This window comes from Channa argus, chromosome 23 (assembly GCF_033026475.1).
Source record: "Channa argus isolate prfri chromosome 23, Channa argus male v1.0, whole genome shotgun sequence".
Classification (NCBI taxonomy): Eukaryota; Metazoa; Chordata; class Actinopteri; order Anabantiformes; family Channidae; genus Channa; species Channa argus.
The window spans coordinates 4,363,639-4,385,386 of record NC_090219.1 but is presented as its reverse complement, the minus strand read 5'-3'; the positions used below and the strand labels follow the sequence as shown (position 1 = coordinate 4,385,386).

Here is a 21,748-nt window from a genome sequence, read left to right as displayed (position 1 = left end):
ACTTCTAAATAAACACTTGGGTAATCAATAACGTGTCTCTACCCCAATGGTTTTAACAAAAATCTGTCATTTCCAATCTGGATCCTAAAATCATGAGGACTCTTTTGATTTTGTTTGTTTTCATCTATTTTGACAAGGGACGCTGCACAGAAACAGGGTAGGTTTGGTACATTTTCAAGTAAATTTACAGCAGTCACTATCTGGGATTAACTACTTTCCACATAAGCAATGTGAAGATAAAACACAAACACACATTTTTATCCACACAGTTTATGTTGTAGTAGTACACACATCCAGTCTGTTTACTTAATATAATATTTATTGTCCATTACTGAAACAGAAATGTTAACATGTTTTACTCTGTACACCATAGATATTAAATGAAACAATTATTTTTTATTGGGTTTCTATTGATGCTCTTCCAGTCCTTTTTAGGGTTTTTCATTTCCTGCTTGTTTTTGATGTTTTTTAGTTTCAGTAAGATAAATGTATGCTCAGTTGGATTTAAGTTAAGACGTGAACTTAATTGCCTTAAGAAAGTCTTTGGTTATTTTTTTCTTTTTGGGAGGTTATTGTACATCTGAGACAAATGTTGTTTTAGTCTTCCTTTATTTGAGCCTTCCCCATAGTTTACGTTTTGTGGTAAATGTATTTATTAACCAGGGAAATACTTCTCCTGCTATCCACCCATGTTGTTTTCCTTTCTTTCAGATTCTTTTCATGTTCTTATTCTAACCAGCACTCTTTTTCATTCCTCCTAATTTTATAAACCCCTAAATTTAGTATAATAGTAAATTTATGTATAAGAATTATTGTATTCTTACATAATTCAGATATATATTTTTGAGAAGCCATTGTGATAGCCTCACACTCAGAGGATGAATTAATTCCATATTTCAGTTGGCAACACTTGAAAGCAATGAAATTAAAAAAGATATATCTGACCTTGGCATTCTGGCAAATTGTGGTGTATTTGGTTTACATCATTCATTATCATTCATAGGGACTTCCTGTTTTAACTTATTTTTGCTCAGTGCCCAGGTTCTATCAATCACCCCAAAAACACAGGAGCAGGTTGACATTTTGAAGAATGTATCCACTCAATATCAGGTAGAATTTTGTTCTCTAACGACAGCTGTTTTCTCCCCTGCATATTGTGCAAATCAATATACTATATTACATCATTTCTTTTAGACAGACTTATGGCAGCCAGTTTCATCTCAGTTCATCAAAGAAGAAACTCAAGTCCACTTGTTTGTCCCTGCTAATAGCTCGAAGACTGTCAAAGATCTTCTCCAGAAATTTGCTATAACGCATGAGTATGTTTTTTGTCTGAAACATATATATACAGGATTATTTACCAAGGATTGGAAATTTCCTGCCAGTTGTGCACCCTGTTTACAGGTGTTGTTGCCTGCTTGTATGATTGTTTTAGGGTTTTACTTCCAAACGCCAACGAGTTGATTGAAATGCAGATGAGGAACAGCTCCACAGACCCACGAAGCAGCGCAACTTTCTATGAAAGATATCAAACTCTGGAGGATGTATGCTTGTCATCCTTTAAACTATCAGATTCCAACAGCTGTAAAGTATTTGTAGTTTACATCCACACATGCTGTTTCCTTTGCAGATCTATGATTGGACAAACAGGACCTTACAGAACAACCCAAGCAAGGTCACAGTCATTCTCATTGGCTCCTCATATGAGAAACGACCACTATATGCTCTCAAGGTACAAATAACCCTCAACTAATACATTTTAGTGATGACAAAGTCAGTATGGATAGTGTACATATATATTCACATAAATGCCAATTTTCTACATAATAAGTCGAATGCTCACCGCGTGGTCTGATTTTGTCAGTTGTCTATAAATAACAGGCCAAATAAGAAAGCAATATGGATTGACTGTGGGATACATGCCAGAGAGTGGATTTCTCCTGCTTTCTGCTTATGGTTTGTATACTATGTGAGTAGGCTTGACTCAATGTCTGCAGTAGTAACATTTCTGTTGTTGTCTTGCACTTCAAATAAATGTCATTTCTCCCGTAGTCTTTGTCATTTTATGGGCAAAATCAAGACATTACCAACATACTGAACAACATGGATGTCTATGTCCTGCCTGTTATGAACCCTGATGGATACCACTACACATGGACGACAGTAAGTACACACAAAACAGATCTGTAACATTTTGTCAGAGCAGTGGTAAAGGATGTCATTGCAACTGGAGTTTTCCCTGCAGAACAGGATGTGGAGGAAGAATCGCTCAGTCAGTAAAACCAGCCCGTGCATTGGAGTTGACCTCAACAGAAACTTTGATGCCAATTGGTGCAGTATGTTTTCCTCTGACATTACAGATAATTCCCAACATACTGTAAAGTTTTTGAGTCAGACAGTCACATTTCTAACATTAATGAAAAAGCAGCCACCTAACCACTCCACTGATGTTGTATTATTTTCTTACTTTTCAAGCGGAGGGAGCATCTTCTGAGCCCTGCTCTGAGATCTACTGCGGTGCATTCCCCGAGTCAGAGCCAGAGGCACAGGCCGTCGCCAACTTCCTCCGGGAACACAAGGATTCAGTTCTGCTCTACCTCAGCATCCACTCCTACTCTCAGATGCTGCTCTTCCCATACTCCTGCACCTTAGAGGAGGCAGAAAACCACAAAGAGTTGGTAAGTGGTTTGGGCCGATCAATAATAACTAATTGATCAAAATGCATAAAACGCCAGAGACTAGTGAGAGTGTCTTAGAGTTATATACGTTTCCTGATTAAATCTGAATAGAAAACATGAACTTTTATTCTTTCTCCTTCTTTAAATAAATGCACTTTTTTTTAAAGCTTGAGATGGCCAAAGAAGCTGCCCAAAGTATCAGAAGACATTATAGAAACCCCTATAAATATGGTGCTGGAGCACGAACAATATGTAAGTAGTTTTTTTAAACAAGTCTGATTCAGTTACTCTCAAAGTGCATTATAAATATTTGGCATCCTCTGTTCAATCTTTAGACCTGGCTCCTGGTGGTTCTGACGACTGGGCATACATTCTTGGCATCAAATACTCCTTCACATTTGAGCTCCAGGACCGTGGGCGGTACGGCTTCCTCCTGCCACCATCTGAAATTTCCAAGGCTTGCAATGAAGCTCTGATTGCCGTGAAGACCATTGCTCTCAAAGTTTTAGAGAAAACACAAGCACAAATAAGATCTCCTCAGCCTTTTTAAGCAGTTACAGCTAGCAGAAAAGATGAGAGATCCACATGTTAATCTTTGAAGCCTGTCAACACGACAAGATTTTGTAGTACTACTAAACAATAAACTATCATGTTAACCACTGCTAATGGTATTTTTGTTTTTAGGAGTTATTTTATTGTCTATTTTGCAAAGATTGTTTTGAATGTATGCTGTACACATAAATGGTACAGAAAAAAGTAACAACAAATATGGATATAGCCCCCCCAAAAGAATGACCATAAAATTCTGCTCTAAATAAAAATATTCATGGACTTATTAGCTGGAAGAATATCTAAAGCATGTATGTATGTATGTGCTCCCCAGAGGTGTCTCTTTCATTCATCAATTCATAATAACACCACTACTACAAAGTACATCATCAACATCAGTAGTGGGGAACTTTGTCCTATTATATTGCTAATAAAAGAATATAAATGTTTATTTTGTTGGTGTTTTGATGGATGTGAGGTACCACAATAAATGTATGCTGTAGGTGAGGTATCTATTGTAGTGCCTGTACCTTTTAACAGTGTTGTTATAGAAGTGGTAATGTTTGATTTATTAAGGTGTTAATAAGATTCCTTATAGGCACATTGTGGGTGTCTCAAAGAAACACAATATGTCAAATCAACAGGTCATGTTGGCTTACATGTGTCTAGAATAGCATCAACTACATATTATAAAATATATATATATATACATAATAATGAATGCAAGTATCATTGCTGAATGCCTACAGGGCCCATCAGCTTTAAATAACTGTATCAAATTCAGACTTCAGTGATAAAAAAACTTAAAGTGTTATCATAACACTATATGATTCATTTATCCGCAGACATAAAGAATTGCAGTGTAGGTGTGTTTGTCCTTTACCTGACAAAGAATTTCATACCATTTGTCTTCAGACCAAGCATGCTTGAAATAATAAGACTTTTAAGCAAACATGGTCAAAATTATGTAGTGATTACATAACATAATAAAATTAAACAGAACTAGATTCCCGAGTCTGAAGAGAGATAGTTAAGTGCTGGTCACATTATTTGGCACAGTAGATTGGGATATGCGTATATTTAGACACACGTATAAAATGTCCTCGTACCAGCCACCAGGTAGTCATGACACTATCGCAAGTAATCATGTAAACAATTGTCACAGATTTTATTTGACTTCAGCTTGACATAATGAGAATGTTTGACAGCAGTTGGCGGTAGGGCAGCGCCTTTGAGTACAAGCCCCTTCTGCAAACCATAGAAGAAGAACAGGACCTATGAAGTGCACCCTCCGCCGACATGAAGGCACACAGGGCAGTTTCTGCCTTTGACTTTATAAAATAAGCCTTTGTATTTCTACAGGTGCTGAATCCACTAACTGGACTGAAGTAGATGCGACACCGATTTAATATCTTGGGTGAGCCGGCCTTTTGTCTATAGGTTGTCTGACAGACACGTTGCTGCAGGTCGCTAACAGGCCCCGCGCTAAGATAAAACATGATGTCATTAGGTAGCTCTTGGGTTTTCCAATTTTAGCATTAGCCTCTGTTTGCGTCTAGCTTTTTGGTCATCGATCAGCTAAACATTTCAACCTCTCGTACGTATGTACGAGAGTGCGAAATGTAATAATTTGCACCAAAGTTGTGTCGCTAGTTAGCCAGGAACTTTAGCTAAGCTCAGCTAGCGAGTGCTATCTGGAAGTTAGCACAGTGCTGCAGACAACAACAGATCGGACCATTTACATATGTTTATGTTTTACTTTCGTGTTCAGCTATAGGCAGACTGCACCGCGGGTTCTCTGATCTCTTTCTCCCAGTTTTTTAGGAAACTAACAGCTACAATAGATTCATGTGAGCTTCCCAGTTTAAGGTGCTGAGATCTGTACCCCTACATTCAGAATGAATGAATGAGTGAATTCTGCGGGCAGGTTATTCCGTTTGTCAGTCAACCTTTCTCCTCTCATACTCATTAAACATTGAACGTGTCTTAAGAGTGTGTACTATACAATTGTATTAATGCAGATCCTCAGACAACTAAAGTAGTTCTGTCATATTCCTAGTCCTGCAGAATGTCCAAGATCAGGCGGAAGGTAACAGTGGAGAATTCAAAAACCATATCTGACAGCAGCAGCACCACCACCACCAGCAGCACCAGCAACCCCGCCGCCCCCTCCCGCAGGCCAAGTGTGTTTGAAAGACTTGGTCCCAGCACTGGGAGTAATGCTGCTGATGTATGTGTATCCAAATGTGTAAATACTTACTTACCATAATTAGACAGTGGGTATTGATTTAAAGAATTATTTTGCTACTAATGGAAAGGGATTCTGTAATTTTTTACTTTACTATTTCATTTTATGTATTAGTTTTTTCCTTTTGGCTTATCCTGTGAGTTCAGGGTTGCCAAAGTAGATAATTTTTTGTCTGCATGTTGATTTGGCACAGTTTTATAAAAAAAAAATTTTTTACGCCGGATGCCCTTCCTGACACAACCCTACCCAATTTCTACCAGGCTTGGGACCGGCCAAATAAATATGGTCGGTAGGCGGCCACTCTACCAACTGAGCTACTGCCACCCCTGTTACTTTACTTTTTAATAATGCCATAAAATTTTAGTAGAACCTGGTACCTGTGCAGTCTTTCTATTATGATGGCTGTCCTATTTGTATTAATGTTACTGTATCTAATTGGGCTCATTTGTTTACACTTTCCAGAGTCACTGTAGAAATTGGCTGAAAACTGGTAATTGCAGCTACGGCAACACTTGTCGCTATACACATGGAACTCAGCCACGAGGCAAAGGATTTAGCTTTAGTCGGTAAGACAGCTTGTTTTATTTTTGAATAATTTTAGACAGTATTGCCAAGCTATTTTTATGTTATTTGTCAGGACCTATGTAATGTATAATCACGTTCCTATTCTTTACTATTTTCATTTTTAAATACATTTATGTGTGTGTGTTATTATGGAGCAGGTCAACCGAGAGACCCACAGGTGATCTGCGGGAGAGGATGAAGAATAAAAGACAGGATGTTGACCCAGAAAACCTAAAGCGAGACCTAGACGAGCCTACATCCCCCACAGCAAGAGTGAGTCTCTGCTGCTTCAGTCTTTTATTTCTTTTAGTCTTTTATCTCTTTGTGCTAATTGACTGAATATTTGTACAAAAAACAAAAATTTAAAAATTTTAAGTGTAAGTTTTAAACTTAAGTTTTAAGTTGTTTTCCAACAACAAAACTGTGGCCAGTAAAAATGCTGCATTGCTATCAACTTTGGAAAACCACAAGCCACAATAGCTGGTTAACTAAACATCTATTTTACGTTTAATCGTAATTATTATAATTAATTAATAATATGTTTAGTAAATAATATCAGATTTTAAAATAAAGTGCAGATGTGAAGCTGACATTGATTCAGGCTGTAAAACAATTTTTGAGCTGGAGTTAAAGGACATGTCATCTGTGCTGAATAAGAAGCAGTCCAGGAGGTGATGCAACATGTAGGTGTGATTCAAAAATGTATATGTGTGTTTGTGTTTGGGTGTGTGTGATCCTCTACAGCAGAGAGACTCCTCCAGAGGCCGACACAGGGAGAAGGAGGATATAAAGATTACAAAGGAGCGCACCCCAGCCAGTGAAGAAGAGCCCACAGAGTGGGAAACTAATCGTGAAGGTTCAGTACTTTTTAAAATTTCTCAAAATAAAGTTTTATTTAATATCTTTGTTGTTGTTGATGTGTATAATTTGCTGAAAACTAAAAAAAAACATCAATATGGACTTTTTCACGACAAGATTGTTACTATACAAGCTTGCGCCTCACTTTCAGACTCTGATATTGGTGATTACGACTACGAGCTATCTCTAGAAATGAAGCGCCAGAAGATTCAGCGTGAGCTGATGAAACTGGAGCAAGAGAACTTGGAAAAAAGAGAGGAGATTGTCATCAAGAAAGATGAGACCCCCAACAAAACACGAACCACTGCCTTGCCAAAGGTAAAAACCCAGGGTGTTCTTGAGTTGGCTATGCAGTCTTGTTTTTATTTCTCTCTGGACTTTATAAAAAAACTGAATCATTTTAGCATTTAGACGAAAGTGCATCTTTGCCCTCAAAGAACTAGGTGGCTGAAGGAGAGAGTCTGTTAAATTTCTTTGTCATCCTTGTGCCTCAGGCCTCTCCTGAGCAATTAAGCTCCAAAGATTCACCGTCATCGAGAAAATCCAGTGGCTCCCCAAAACACAAAAGTGGAACCAAAAGTGGAGCCAAGGGCCAGGGCTCTGGAAAAAAAGAGAAGAAGGCATTGGTGTCCTCACCTGTTTCAGAAACTGCCAGGTCTGTCAGTGGGTTGTTTTTGTTTTTTTTGGTTCTTTTTTCCGATAAGTGTGACTATCAGTTGTTGTGTGTTCATTACCAAGAGTTCAGCAGACTTTTTATTATATATGGTAGAAAGCCTTGTCATTTCACCAGTGTTTTGTATTTGATAGTGATGTGTTGGATGGTTATTTTTCAGTCTTGTTCCAACCAGGCCTCCCAAAGGTACCCATAATAAGAAGAAAGGGCCCCGCACACCCAGTCCTCCTCCACATGTTCCTCTGGACATTCCTGTGACTGGAAAGAAACACAAAGGGAAACACAAAAACAAAGAGAAGACTGAAGAGAAACAGAAGGAAGGTAGAGATCGGGGAAGAGATACAGAAAAACACAAAGAGAAGAAGGAAAAACGAAGGTACAGGATGGATCTATCATGTTAGCATTTACTGTTTAAATAGTATTGTCTTGTATGTAACAAAGAAGACCTCCTGGTTATTATTGTTTAAATTGTATTTATTAAGACTTCTTAGTGTTGGCCTTTATGGTCATTTATGTGATGAAATTTACATGACTATTGTCTGTATTCATCTATTTCAACATGTGGACCTCCTTGTGTTTACAGGGACCGATCAGACAGTTCCCACAAGGCCAAACGATCTATCACATCCGAGGAGCGTTCTGGTAGTGTGTCATCTCCCTCCAGGGGGGCGTCACCTTCAGCCAGAAAGAAATCACCCTCTCCTAAAGTTTTGTCCCATAAGAACTCTGCACTGGTTTCCCCCCCTCGCAGGTTAGTGCACATACCCCTCAAGGAAAAAGATTTCCTGCTCAAGGTTCAATTCACTGTAGAATTGTTAATGATGATCAATTTTCTAAAGAGAACTCCCCTTTTTTTTTTTGCCACTGCAGGTCTCCCTCACCTCCACGCCACCACCGCACCCCCACTCCTGTCCGCCACCACTCTTCGTCCTCCCACTCTGGTTCCTCTGCCCAGCGCCATTCTCCCTCTCCACGTCGGCGTCGCTCATCTTCTCCCACTTACCACCGGGGTGCCCCAGCCTCTGGTTCCTCGCCACACAGCTCCAGGCGTTCCCGATCGAGACATGCCTCCCACGACATTTCCTCGCCCCACCGTCGGTCTGACCGATCAAGTCCTAGCAGGCACCACTCCAGGGGGCGTGAGAGGAGCCGTGGTGACAGAGAGAGAAGTCCACCTACCCAGGAATGCAGACGTGAACGCAGAGACGGTATTTTCCTGTTGTTCTACTGTTGTACATTTGATCCACTAAATTTCATGCAACAATATACAGTAGTCTCAAAACTACTGTAAATGATTGTCGTCTCTCGTAGATTGCGTTATTTTTTTTCATTGCCTAATAATGAAGTATTCTATTTAAATGGTAAGATGTTTGAAATTTACAAATCAGTTTATCTCTATGCTGAATCCACTAATCTATATGTATCCTTTACAAACAGATAGCCGCAGCAAGCGAGAGAAAGACGGTGTCCGCAGTGAACGGGACTATGACGCTGAACAGGTCTCTTCGCGAGAGGCCCGTGATGACAGGGACTCAAGAGATGCGCGCGATCGACGAGATGCTCGCGATCGAGGAAGGGAAATAACACGAGATTCTCGTGACCACCGAGACAACAGGGACTTGAAGGACTCCAGAGAGAGCAAGGCAGAAAGCCGCTCTGGGCGGGAGTCCCTGGAGCTGCGTGACCGTGAGCGGGAGCGAGAGAGAGACCGGGAGAAGGAGAGGGAGAAGGAAAGAGAGCGAGAGAAGGAGAGAGACAGGACTGACACGTACAGGAAGGAGGAACTGGCTCAGGATGATAGGAGTTATGGGCGAGGTCATGGACGTGAAGATGGAGGGAGAGGGGAAGGAAGGACAGACAGAACTGAGAGGAATGGACGAGGGAGAGGACGCACCAATGAAACCTCTGACAAAGGTAATAACTGTCATGACTTTTTTCTTAATGTTTTTATGTTTTATTATATGCTCTTGGTGTGTATCTGTACTCTCCTTTTGTTCTGTCAGGCTCCAACAGAAACTCCCGGAGCTCTCAGTTAGAAAGCAGCCATGATAATTGGGAGTCACGGAGCAGTGCAGTGCGTGAGCGGAGCTCTGAGCGGGGCTCAGACCGAGATCGCTATGAGGGCGATAGAAGAGGAGAGCAGGCCCGGGACTCTTCCTATGATAGGAGAGGTGGACATGGTGATCGGGATCGCCGGGACAACCGAGAAAGAGGTAAAATTTGAGATTTTCTTAATTTTTAGGCTTCAGAAAATCTGAACTGGGACCAAAAGAAAATTTAACAAAGCTTATTAAAAACAATTGACTCAATCATATGTTTTTATTTCCCCCAGCTTCTCCAAATAGACACCAGGGGAGATTGGAGGATTCTGAGAGAGAGGAGAGGAGGGAGGACCGTAGGACAGATAGAGTAGAAGATAGACGGGACGACCGGACCCGCGACCGGGACCGAGACCGAGACAGAGAGCGTGACAGGGAGAGGGAGAAGGAGAAGGACAGAGAACGAGAGAGAGAGAGGGAAAAGGAGCGAGAGAAGGAAAGGGAGGCAGAGAGGGAGAGGGCCAGGGAGAGAGAGCGTGAAAGGGAAAGGGAGAGAGAGCGGGAGAGGGAAAGGGAGCGTGAGGAGCGTGAGAGAGAGAGGGAGGAAAGAGAGAGGGAGAGAAAGGAGCGGGAACGGGAGAGGGAGAAAGAGAGGGAGCAGCGGGAGCGAGAAAGGCAACGGGAATGGGAGGAACGCGAGAGAGGGAGGGAGGAGAGGAGAGAGAGGAGAGAGGATGTCAGGGATGACCGGCCTGGTCGAGACACCCGGGATGATCGCAAGACAAGGTGAGTACATATCTGTTTATTTTCAGGTTCTTATCAATATTGCATTTACTTTTTGTACACGAACACAATATTCAAAATGTGCAGTTTAAAAAATACTGACTAGTTTACCTTGGTGTAAATGCCTAAAGTGATATCTATCATAGAGGCACCGTTTGCAAATTTACTTTTATTTTCTGAAATGCTGTACGTGTTGAATCATTCTCAACATTGTTTCATAGTTTTATTCCTCTTACTGAAATGTATCTATTTTTGTAAAATTGACATAACCCTTCACTTTTAAAGGGCTGTATTTAGTTTTTGCAAACACTGCTTTCGTATTGCATTTTTAACCGATGTCTTAACCTACACTAGTAATTCCAATCTTTTTTGGCGACTAAAAAGTAAAAAATTTAGATTAGCAAATTTGTTATGTTATATCCCTGTGAAGGCATATATGCTCCTGAGGAGTATGGCAGAATGTATAAATGAATAGAAATTGCAATAGATTTAATTTTTTTTAACTACTAGGATGCCTCACAGAAATCATTTATATATAAAACGAACAGTCTCCTAAAACAGTACGGTGTGTAAAACCACACCATACTGAAACTCTGTTTTAAAAAACCAAAGCAGTTAGTGTTGAAACACAATACCTACACTTCTTCTGGTAGTTATGTAACCATTAACATGCTCCTAATACTCATCTAATATTTATTTTATATCAACTTTTACCTTCTCACTCTTTAGTCGTAAGAGGCCCAGAGTCGAGAATAGCCCAAGCCCCCGACCCTCACCTAAACGAGCAACACGGGACCTGAGTCCAGCAGACAGCGATGGCTACAACAGTGCAGAAGACAAAAGTGAGCGCCCGATTGGCCGAGGGCAGGCCAAGCTCCACCCTCAGCCCCTCCTCCCCAGCCCAGTGTGTCTGCCTCCATCTGACAGTAGGGAAATTCTTTTTGAAAGGACACACTCGTGTTTAATGGGGAATGCACCGCTCATGTAATGATAACACACCCTTTGTAAATTGGAATTCACTGTCAAGTATTATATTTCTATAATATAGCTTGCTGATAGTCACTTTTTTATTCATTTCACACATTCTTGTATTAGCTGTTCTTGTATTGCTAATTAACTGATGTCAATGTGAACAGAAATGTAAGTTAACTTATTCACAAAGAAATAAAATACCATTTGTTATGTTTCTTTACAGTATAGTCATTTCCATTTAATATTGTACTTGTTTCATTTTTGTAGAGTTTTTAAAAAAACTTCCCTTGGTAACATAATTTCAATAAAAAAATATATTAATAATATAAAAAAGATTTTTTACGATATTTTTGATGCCCAGAATTGACACGATAAGCTGTCAAGCCTGTTATTTGTCAGTATTGCTTCAATGCATTGAGTACTGAGTATAGATATGTGACTGTTCTATGCACAGGTGGCGACAAGCATCGTCTGCTGAGCCAAGTGGTGCGGCCCCAAGAGCCCTTGTTACGCTCCCCACCAGTGGCTGCTCCATCTGATGACAAACACAGCCACTGGAAGGATGAGGATCGCAGAGGAGTTGGGGACAAAAGGGAAGCCCGCAGCCGGCATGAGGACCTGGAGCCTCGTGGGGAACGTGGCAGAGGAGGTGAAAGACGAGGAGACCACATTGTCGACACCCCGCCTGACTCCCGTGGCAGAGGCAGAGACCAGCGAGAATCCACTCCACTGCTTCCTCCTCTAGTTCTCGTGGCTGGTAGTGATGACATAGGGACCGCTGGCAACCAGTCCCACGAGGAGGGCAAAAAGAAGACAAAATCACAAAGGAGGGGGGTGAAGAAAGGTCGCAAAGATGAAGAAGTTGGCAGTGGAAACCGCCTTGCCTCTGCAGGGGATCGTTTTAACCCTGAGCCCCCACCTAGTGTTTCTGTTGATGTACCCTCAACTTTACACTCCCCACGGAAAGGAACCAAAAAGAAGGTGCTTGATCGAAAGAGGAAGCGGTCACGAGGAGGAGATTCTGATGTATCTGAGGAGGATGCCTCAGCCCATCAGCCACACAGTAAGAGGAAAAGAGGTCCCCGGACTCCACCACTGTCAGTTCGGCCTGATCATTGCACTACTGGAGGCAACGCAGAGCTGTCTCCACTGCCTAAGATAGACAACTTCAGTGACTGGTCGGATGAGGAGGTCATAGATCGAGGTGGAGGACCATTGGAAACACAAGCTCCCCTGGTTCCTGCTGAGCCTCTTAGAAGAGGAGGTGGTCCCAGGGTGGGCAGAGACAGGGAGAGGTGCAACCCTCTTACTATTGCCCCTCTGCTTTCTCAGGATACACCAATGCTGCTCCAGACTCTGACTCCACAGCCCCTCATGTCCCAGCCCCTGCTCCGCAAACCACCCCCAGAGCAGACATGTGTCAGCAGCATGGGGAGCAACCAGAGCCGCACATCATCCAGACGCTTGCGGTCACCCTCCAATGAATCAGCCCATCGAGATGACCCGCAGGGCCACCGATCCCGTAGAGGCAGGCTGCCGGGCACCAACTCACGTGACCGGGAGAGAGAGAGAGAACGAGAAAGGGAGAGAGAGCGCGAGAGAGAAAGACCAGTTGTGAGTGACCCCCCAGGATCAGAGAGGAAGTCTCGAATTGACCAGCTGAGAAGAGAAGAACCCAGCCGCAGCACCTCATCAGGTAAATGCACACTCACACTTACATCCATTAAGGTCCAATTCATTAAAGACTATTTTACTACTTCATTAAAACTTTACCCTTAACCCTTCCTCTGTGGCTTACAGACCGGCAGGATTCTCGCAGCCATAGCTCCAGGCGCAGTTCTCCTGACTCTGAGAGGCAGGCAAGGTCTAGTTCCCGTGCTGGTTCCTATGACAGTCGAGAACGGGAAAGAGACAGGGAGCCATATGAGCGGGAGAGGGAGCGTGACAGGGACCGAAAGGACCTCCGCCCTCAGCAGCAGCAGCAGCAACCACAACAGTCCCTTCTCCTTCAGCAGCCCCTACAACAACAGAGAGACTGGGAACCCGAACCTAGGGAATGGCCTAGCAGGGGACGAGAGCCCCTGCTCATGCGTCCTGGTCGTGATCCGCTCCTTAGGGAACGGGACATAAGAGACAGAGAACGCTTAATCCCTGAAGGACTAATCCAACAGCATGAACGGGAAAGGGAGCGTGAGCGGGAAAGAGACAGTAGATTGGACAGGGGTGGGGATCGTGAGAGGGAGAGGATGATGATGATGGACCTACCAACTCACGCAGACCCGAGAGCTCCAGGTCGTGGGGAACTCAGGGGTGAATTGAGAGGAGACATGCGAGGAGAAATGATGAGGCAGGACAGAAAGGACAATGAGCCACTGCTGCCAAGAGAAGCCTTCAGCCCTCCAGAACCTGAGAAACCAAGCAACAGTCACCACCTTATGGGAGAGCAACGGGAGCTGGAAAAGGCGGACAGCATAGATGGTAAGAAGATAAAAGCATGCATGCATGCATGCATGCAGTTTTGTGTTCCCCTTTTTCCGAAATTTTCTGAAAATCTGTGTGTGCTTTAATCACAGGAGATGACGATGTCAAAGAAGATGATGGCCAGTCAGTGCCATCTGTAGGAGAGGAGTACGAACCAATCAGTGACGATGAGCTGGATGAAATTCTGGCCGATAGCCAGAAGAAAGAGGATCAGCAGGATGATGAGAAAATTACAGGTACCAGAAAATACTTTAATGGAGAATTTCCAAGTCAGGCCGTTATGTAAACGTACAATTTTGTTATCCAATAATTGGAAATCTGCTTGAGGGAATGATTATTTTCCTTATAAATAACTCATATACACACTACACTGTATTTATATACAGATGGGATGTCCTGTTAAAACTTTTCTCCGATGCTGTGTACTGACAGGTCCTCTAGACGTGATCGATGTGGACTGGTCCAGCCTGATGCCCAAACAGAAGCAGGAGCCAAGGGCAGCAGGGGCTGCACTGCTTCGGTTTACGCCAGGGGCCGTGCTTCTAAGGGCAGGCATCTCCAAGCGACTTGCTGGACCTGAGCTCCTGGAACAAGTCAAAGATGTGTGCAAGTCTGAGATGGATGACCCCAAAGGTGAGAGTTGTGACATGATAAAACTATAAAAGCATTTGGACTTTTGTGGCCTTTCCTTTTTAAAAACCCATAAGCCATCTTTGTTACCACAGTTTCTAATATGATCCTCTTAGTGTCCTTTTTTGAGATTTTTATTTGTTTAATTTTCCTGGAGTTATTGTGAACCCATCCATCTGAAACTTTCACCTCAATCTTGCCAGATGTTGACAAGCTGTTTGAGCACGATCTGGGTGCCCTGAACATGGCAGCTCTGAACAGGCGAGTGGAGAGGGCAGGTTTGCTGAGCAACCTGGGTCCTTGCTGCAAGGCACTGTGTGCCCGCAGAGACTTCACCATTCGCCGACAGCTGTTAAAAAATGACAAGGTAGATGTCATTCAGTCACTGATTTAAATCAATTTTGTTACCAACACACGTCTGTGCAAACTGGAATTTTACTGTGTTGATTTTACCTACACTCGCTGGCCACTTGACTAGGTAAACCTTGCTGGTACTGAATTGGACCTGCTTTTGCCTTCAGAACCGCCTTAATTCTTTATGACATAGATTTAGCAAGGTGCTGGAAACATTCGTTATTCCCTTATATCTGGTTTCTGTTGACATGATAACATCATGTAGTTGATGCAGATTTGTGGGCATCCCATCCATGAAGCAAATCTTCTGTTCCATCACATCCCAAAGATCCTCTATTAGATTGACCACTTCAGTACAGCTGAACTCGGCATGTTTAAGAAACCAGTAAGAGATGATTTTAGCTTTGTGACATGGCATGTTATACTGCTAGAAGTACCCATTAGAAGATAGAATAGATACACTGTTGTCATAAAGGGACGGAGATGGTAAATACTAATACTTTTGAATTATACTCAGTTGGTACCAGTCTGACCTTTCTTATCTAACCTCTGGCTTTGACAAGGCATTCTTGTCCAGAGAACTGGATATTTTCTCTTATTTAGACTATTCTTTTCCACCTCTAGTTGTGCGTGAAAATCCCATTAAATCAGCAGTTTCTGAAATGGTCAGACGATCACATCTGGCACCAATGGCATTTTCACTTTCATAGCCACTTAAAGAACCTTTCTGCCCCACTTTAATGTTTGACTTTAAACTTCAGAAGACTTTCATGACCACGTCTATATACTTTGAGTTGCTAATTAGATATTTGTGTTAACAAGTTGAACAGGTGTACCAAATGAGGTGGCCGGAGAGTGTATATTATGAATAGGTTAGTATTTCTTAAAAATCATTAACATAGCTGTACTGTCTTCTTCAGGGCTTAACAAAGCACTACCCTACTACACCCATGGTAGACAACGAGCTGTTGCAGATGAGCATGCGTCTCTTCAGAAGGACCATGGCTGGCCAGGCTTTGGCCCCAGAAAGGTCTGACAGTGTGTCAGCACCAGCAGCTAAAGTTGCTGCAGCTGGTAATAATAATAATAGTACTACTGGTAAGCTCAGCTCAGCACAGCCTGAGCTATGTGTGTCCTGAGGAAAAATGGGCTTGGTGATTAAAATGCATAGAAGAGAATGGTTCTAAGCCTCTTTTTTCTTCTAACCCCTAACTTTGTGTCTCTCTCAGTCCTATTTTATACATACATATCTTTTTTAGTAATGATAAATTAAACACAGCAAAATGTGGATTTTTCAGTTAGGCTTAACATGTTTTGGATGATTTGCAAATGTTGTGCTACTAGATTAGACCACTGGACATTGTTAACCCATGGAGGTGTGTAATGAAGCATGTGCAGAGAAACATAAAACACACCTAAAATGACTTCATGTTTTTTGTGTGTTACAGTATTTTAGAGCGGCTTTTTAATTGTCTGTTTCACATGCCTAACCAACAGCAAATGTTTATGTTTATTATGTATTGGTTACTACAACTGCATTAAAATGGTTAGATGCTGATTTTTGTAATGGGTCTTTTGCTTTGTATGAAGTGACTGTTCAGCCTTCAAATACTGTGATACCTGATGTTTTTGCCATTTTTGCTAACATTATATCACATGTCTGCAGAGCAAATCTGTCAAATTTGCTCTAGAATTGACTGACAATACTGAAACATCCTACAGGGACTTTTTCATGAAGAAGCACTGCCAAACTATTCCTCCATTGAATGTAAGGTGTGTCATTGTTTAGTCTGTGTAAACATTATTGAAACTTTTTTTTTTTGGTTTGGTGTACTTGTTTTTGAATGGTTTGGCAATGTCTTCCTGATATGAACTGAATTGAACGCAGAGCACTCTATAATCTGCAGACTACCACATCTCCAACGCTGCTATGTGGAACTCCTCTCCTTAACATTCACCAGCCCAAATCGTCCAAAATGGAGCCAAAGTTTCCCGAGTAGGAAAGGACACTAGACCGCTTAGATAAAAATGACTGAAAAGGTAATTGATTTGAACATTACACCTTGTTTCTGTATCCTAGTGGTTGAACATCCAGAGTGATAATAAAAAGACTGGTGGTACAGATGGATAAACTGGAAGCCCTGGGATATGGTTTTTAACACTTTTGTAGTTTAACAAGTGACACTTGAAAAGAAGCAGGTTGTGCATGTTATGAGTGCTGGGACACAAATTCAATGGACATGCCAACTTGTTGCACTAAACAGCTTAACAATGGATGAAGGCTCCTATCTTAGAGCTCTGGATTCAACATGACACCTCCTCCAAACCATGCAACTGTGTGTTGAAGCCTCAGTGACATTACAGATACAAAAAGATGGGGCTCCGACAGTATAGTTTGTTATATTTAAGTCTGAACTCAACTGTATGGAAAACACATCCTACAAAAGCCTTTTGTCCAAACTTCAAGGTTAATTTTGAGATGCGCAAGCAATGATATCTACTTTCATGTATTTTTTTTTTTTTTTTTTTTTTTTTGCTGTGAAATGACAGAATGACAATTTAAAAGTTGTAATTACAGTGTGCCAAATGAGGACAACTGATTACCTGGTGGAATTCAAATATAGTGCTGGCTTATCAAGAATACATTTCTGTAAAAATAAGAATGCTAGGCAGATGGCCACTAGATACAAACCTGCGTTTGAGGTAAGTGCTGAAGCTGACGCTGAGTTATAATAACAGTTACCAGTTGTGTGAGACTTACAGTAGGCTGTGCACCATCACTGACTGGAAGTGCTAAATATGGGGTGTATGAAAAGACAAAACTTTTCTAAACTTTAGTACAATACAACAACAATACAATTGTATTATTTTCTTCAAAAAAAAAAGTTTTTTAGTTTTTACTTTGTGATTTGATACAAGTGCTTTATGAAGATGCTGTGAAACTGCCATAGAGCAGCTGTCAACTATTTTGTGGTAGAGCTAATCCTTACATAAAATAAAAAAATCTGTTAAGTTGTGAATTTTTTCATGCCTATTTCTGTGTTCTAAAAATGGTTCAAAGTCATGTGCAAAGAATATTTTTGCCTATAAAGAAAATAAACCTTAATGCACATTCTTCTATCACATATTGCTGATATATAAACTGACGAAAGAATAAACACCTACAACAAACATTGCTCATGCAATAGTTATGTCTATACTCTATATAGTCATAATTCCAAAATCCTAATCTCAGGCTATGTCAACATTTTTCATACACATGCGTTTAATAAGGTGGTGGAGTGCATTATATTAAGAGGTGTTTTTAAATGCTTTGACTCCCCTTAATTATTTTAATTAGGATTTATTATCTTTCTAATAGTTTGATTATAAACATATAAAAGTAGAATTCATAGTAGAGCTGCTGTGTTGGATTGAATTCGCTTATATAGGTGTATCTAATGTAGTCGTCACTGAGTGAATTTTAAACGCTATTAAAAGTGTGGAACAATGCGAAGTAACAATAGGAACCTTAAATTATAATGTTGTTGCTGACGGATATCATTTAACACGGACCGGTTTCCCTTACCCACAATCCTCGGCGTTTGGTCCGTCCTTCCTACTTCCGTCTCAACTCCGAGTTGATGTGAGTATTTTCTTTCAGACCGTGTATTAGTATAATCTAACACCATCCTGACATATTAAAGCTTTATTTAGCCCCAAATACCTCATATGAAATTATATTAGTGCTGCACTGTGTTTTATATGAGTCTTTTGAGATGGTTCTATATCTTGAAAGACGACTTAAAACGGCAAATGGTGACACTCCGATTAACTCGGCTAGACTGGCTTTCAGAAGCTATTGTTGCTAATTTTGTTCTTGTTCTTCCTGATATAAAACGCGTATTATAAAGCGTTAATTTCTGCAAATATATAGCACTAAAAGTAGTACGAATTGCTGTTGTTCTTTACTTTTAATTTAAGGGCAGTTCTTTGCATGCCGGTTAGCTTGCGTGAAATAACGTCAGCGCAACCGAGGTTATGCTAACGTTACCCTTTTTGGGGAGGTCCTGAATGCTGACAGGTTATCGTTTGCAAAAACATTTCCTATTTAAAATGTTGAAGTAAGTAGTATAATGTTGTAGTGATTATATTTATATTTGAAACGTTCATGTGCTCAAACAGTAACGAGATTGTTGTCCGTAGATGGCCCCAACAAAGAAAGGAGAGAAAAAGAAGGGGCGTTCAGCCATCAACGAGGTGGTGACCAGAGAGTACACTATCAATGTCCACAAGCGCATCCATGGAGTGTGAGTACAGCAAAAACACACCAATTATGTATTGTATCGCTTGTATGCGTGTATCTATTGTGTAAGGGACCTAAATGCAGTGCAGATACCATTCAGTGGTTGATCTTTCATTTATTTTGTTTTTTTTATTGAAGTACTTTCAAGTACTACTTGAAATAAAATTATTTTCAGTGGTAAATTTTGGTCTGCAGAGCTGCAGATGAGTTTGTTTGGCATGTACCTGTCAGACCTTAGTTTAAAATGTTTTGCTTCTCACCCAAGTAGCTCAATCAGTCTAATACAACCTGTTTAGGGGACCTAGTTTGATCCCCCAATGAGGGCCCACCCTCCAAGAAGAAAGTAATCAACTTGACATTACTCAACATCCAGATAACTGGATGACTGAGGACCTTCATTAACATATTACCCTAATACAAACAGCTTAGTTATTCAGTGTTCAAGCAGTGAAATGACTCAAGATTTGTTGCATTAAATACTCACCACATGTTGGTGTTCTTTTACAAATAAGTGTCACAATTTGAATTTATAAATTCAGACTAATGCTGTTTTGCAGGAGTTTCAAGAAGAGGGCTCCCCGCGCCATTAAGGAGATCCGCAAGTTTGCCGTGAAGGAGATGGGAACTCCTGATGTGCGCATTGACACTCGCCTCAACAAGGCAGTGTGGAGCAAGGGTGTCAGGTGAGATTGTACACTCTTACTATGCATATCGAGGTAAAAATGCCACTTTGTGCAGTAGGAGCAGAATATTTTTGTATGGGGGATATTAAGATACCACTGATTAGCTGATTTAGCACTTTGGCTAAATGACATTGTGTCACTGTAAAACAAAGTTTTGCTGAATTCTTGACTGCTTGTTTTGGGAGATCAGTGAAAACAATGTTTGTGTACTGTTAAAAAAAAATAAGGCTAGCAGCATGTGCTCTCCAAAGACATAAAGTACTTGTGTTCACACATGATTAAAGTCTGTGTAGCTGATAATGTCAGGATAGATCTACAGTGATTGCACATGATACGAATGCTGTTTAATGAATATAATGTGATTGTAGGAGTGGGGGAGTGAGTCTGTTTTCTAATTCACTATACTGCTAGGATTGGCATTAACATAACAGGTTTGTTCTGTAGGAACGTGCCGTACAGGATACGCGTACGGCTGTCCAGGAAGCGTAATGAAGACGAGGACTCTCCCAACAAGCTGTACACCCTGGTCACATACGTTCCTGTCACAACATGCAAAGGTAAATATGTTGCTTGTTGACATGGTTGTTCAGTTTATGAATGAGAAAAGACATTTATCTTATTGTTATTGTCTCTCTCCCCACCCCACCCCCAACAGGTCTGCAGACAGTCAATGTTGATGAAAACTAAATTTGTTCTCTCTGCGAGTGGAATAAATGATGTAAAAATTGCTCCTCTCTTGTGTATTCATTTCTTTTTGTGATCTATATTTCATTTGGAGTGTATTGGAATATTAAGATTAATGGCTAGCAGTTGTAAATGATGAGTGGGAGGGAAATGCCATATACCAATCACATTTCTTATGAATGATTCATGACTCAGTTGTAGTTTAAGAAGTATAACCTATTACTTTGAAGGGTATCTTACTACCTACTGCTCACATTTATTAGAAAGATTCTATCTAAGCCTCCCACACACACATCAAAGTGGAGAGGGTTAGGAATACTGAATTTTAGCATGTGTTCTTGGCACAGACTCTTGCAGCAATACAGAATGTGGAAGGTTAATGGCTTTTTAGGGGGATTGCTTAAGATGTAGGTAGCATCTCACCAGTAAGATCGAGATGCACATTATTTGAGCTGGATATGCTGGCTGTTGAAATGACTAGGTACACTAATAATTATTAGACTTATTGTTTGATTGTAAAGGTTGCATAACTAGGAAGACCTAGTCCTTTTATTAGGTCCACTGTTTACTAAATTGTCAAATATAGCTTATCTCTGGACAACTAAACTATATGGTTATAAAATACCCATCCGAAATGGAATTATTTCTATCTTGAATGGACAATCAAAGTCATCAGAGAGGATGCTACCCCTACTGCACAATATATGCAGTACACTGTTCTGGGGCTTGTCCCTCCAAGCATGCTACTAGTAATTGTCTTCAAACAACTAAATTTTGTATCTCATCTGACCATAAAACATTCTGAGAGGACTCCTTGTTTGTCCCTATCGCCTGCCACATTTCTAAGTCGAGCTTTAACGTATAGGTTTTTAGAGCAGGGGCTTCTTTCCTGGACAGCAGCCTTCACTTGAAACTCACTTGACTGTAGACCGTGACACTGGTGTCCTAGCAGCTACCAATTCATGGCAGAGCTGAGCCGTGAAAGTTCCTTTGTTGTTCCTGACCATCTGAAACACTGTCCTCCAGGCTGAGTGAGAGTTGTCTTTTTTCAGACTTTACTAAGTCGTTACGCCTCTGATTAAGTTTATGCACCGTCGTTTAAACGATCTAGGAACCTGCAGTTGTTTAGAAATAGCTGAAAGACATTTCTGTATTGTGTCAATCCACTATCCTATTTCTCAGATCCGCGCTGATCTTCTTGGACTTTCCCACTGCTCTAGTGATGGACAATCCAATGATGCCGTGAAACAAACAGAAGAAACGCTGT

General features: G+C 41.1%; 3 protein-coding genes across 10 annotated transcripts; all 3 read left to right on the top strand.

Annotated features, from left to right (window-relative positions):
* The first annotated feature begins 5 nt into the window (after positions 1-5).
* cpb2 (carboxypeptidase B2 (plasma)) lies at positions 6-3,339 on the top strand. Its single transcript, XM_067493668.1, has 11 exons — positions 6-157; positions 1,035-1,110; positions 1,195-1,319; positions 1,436-1,544; positions 1,631-1,732; positions 1,865-1,969; positions 2,053-2,163; positions 2,246-2,336; positions 2,476-2,678; positions 2,846-2,930; positions 3,014-3,339. Exons 1-11 carry the CDS (start codon positions 93-95, stop codon positions 3,226-3,228), a joined length of 1,287 nt encoding a protein of 428 aa, XP_067349769.1. The 5' UTR covers positions 6-92; the 3' UTR covers positions 3,229-3,339.
* Positions 3,340-4,475: 1,136 nt separating this feature from the next.
* On the top strand, positions 4,476-16,387 carry zc3h13 (zinc finger CCCH-type containing 13). Of its 8 annotated transcripts, none has more exons than XM_067493638.1 (20): positions 4,476-4,644; positions 5,287-5,457; positions 5,938-6,041; positions 6,198-6,312; positions 6,787-6,895; positions 7,049-7,215; positions 7,392-7,552; positions 7,731-7,946; positions 8,154-8,321; positions 8,441-8,778; positions 9,008-9,484; positions 9,574-9,783; positions 9,903-10,395; positions 11,122-11,318; positions 11,819-13,060; positions 13,165-13,842; positions 13,938-14,081; positions 14,278-14,478; positions 14,679-14,842; positions 15,750-16,387. In XM_067493638.1, the coding sequence occupies exons 2-20, from the start codon at positions 5,296-5,298 to the stop codon at positions 15,966-15,968; spliced, it is 5,565 nt and encodes a 1,854-aa protein (XP_067349739.1). In that variant the 5' UTR covers positions 4,476-4,644; positions 5,287-5,295; the 3' UTR covers positions 15,969-16,387. The 8 variants fall into 8 exon arrangements, with proteins under 8 accessions (XP_067349739.1, XP_067349741.1, XP_067349743.1 ...); XM_067493640.1 differs by having other exon boundaries at positions 6,784-6,895; positions 7,746-7,946; XM_067493642.1 differs by having other exon boundaries at positions 6,784-6,895; positions 11,122-11,234.
* A 1,961-nt stretch (positions 16,388-18,348) lies between these two features.
* rpl31 (ribosomal protein L31) lies at positions 18,349-20,525 on the top strand. The gene is made up of 5 exons (XM_067492913.1): positions 18,349-18,454; positions 19,015-19,118; positions 19,672-19,797; positions 20,242-20,354; positions 20,453-20,525. Exons 2-5 carry the CDS (start codon positions 19,015-19,017, stop codon positions 20,482-20,484), a joined length of 375 nt encoding a protein of 124 aa, XP_067349014.1. The 5' UTR covers positions 18,349-18,454; the 3' UTR covers positions 20,485-20,525.
* The last annotated feature ends 1,223 nt before the right edge of the window (positions 20,526-21,748 follow it).

Excerpts from the sequence above, each read along its gene's own strand:
- cpb2 (XM_067493668.1), top strand. The coding sequence starts at position 93 with ATGAGGACTCTTTTGATTTTGTTTGTTTTCATCTATTTTGACAAGGGA. Across the intron at positions 1,320-1,435 it reads AAATTTGCTATAACGCATGA|GGTTTTACTTCCAAACGCCA; the intron begins GTATGTTTTTTG and ends TGATTGTTTTAG. Across the intron at positions 2,931-3,013 it reads TGCTGGAGCACGAACAATAT|ACCTGGCTCCTGGTGGTTCT; the intron begins GTAAGTAGTTTT and ends TTCAATCTTTAG.
- zc3h13 (XM_067493634.1), top strand. The coding sequence starts at position 5,296 with ATGTCCAAGATCAGGCGGAAGGTAACAGTGGAGAATTCAAAAACCATA. Across the intron at positions 10,396-11,121 it reads CGGGATGATCGCAAGACAAG|TCGTAAGAGGCCCAGAGTCG; the intron begins GTGAGTACATAT and ends CTCACTCTTTAG. Across the intron at positions 14,479-14,678 it reads TGAGATGGATGACCCCAAAG|ATGTTGACAAGCTGTTTGAG; the intron begins GTGAGAGTTGTG and ends CAATCTTGCCAG.
- rpl31 (XM_067492913.1), top strand. The coding sequence starts at position 19,015 with ATGGCCCCAACAAAGAAAGGAGAGAAAAAGAAGGGGCGTTCAGCCATC. Across the intron at positions 19,119-19,671 it reads CACAAGCGCATCCATGGAGT|GAGTTTCAAGAAGAGGGCTC; the intron begins GTGAGTACAGCA and ends GCTGTTTTGCAG. Across the intron at positions 19,798-20,241 it reads GTGTGGAGCAAGGGTGTCAG|GAACGTGCCGTACAGGATAC; the intron begins GTGAGATTGTAC and ends TTTGTTCTGTAG.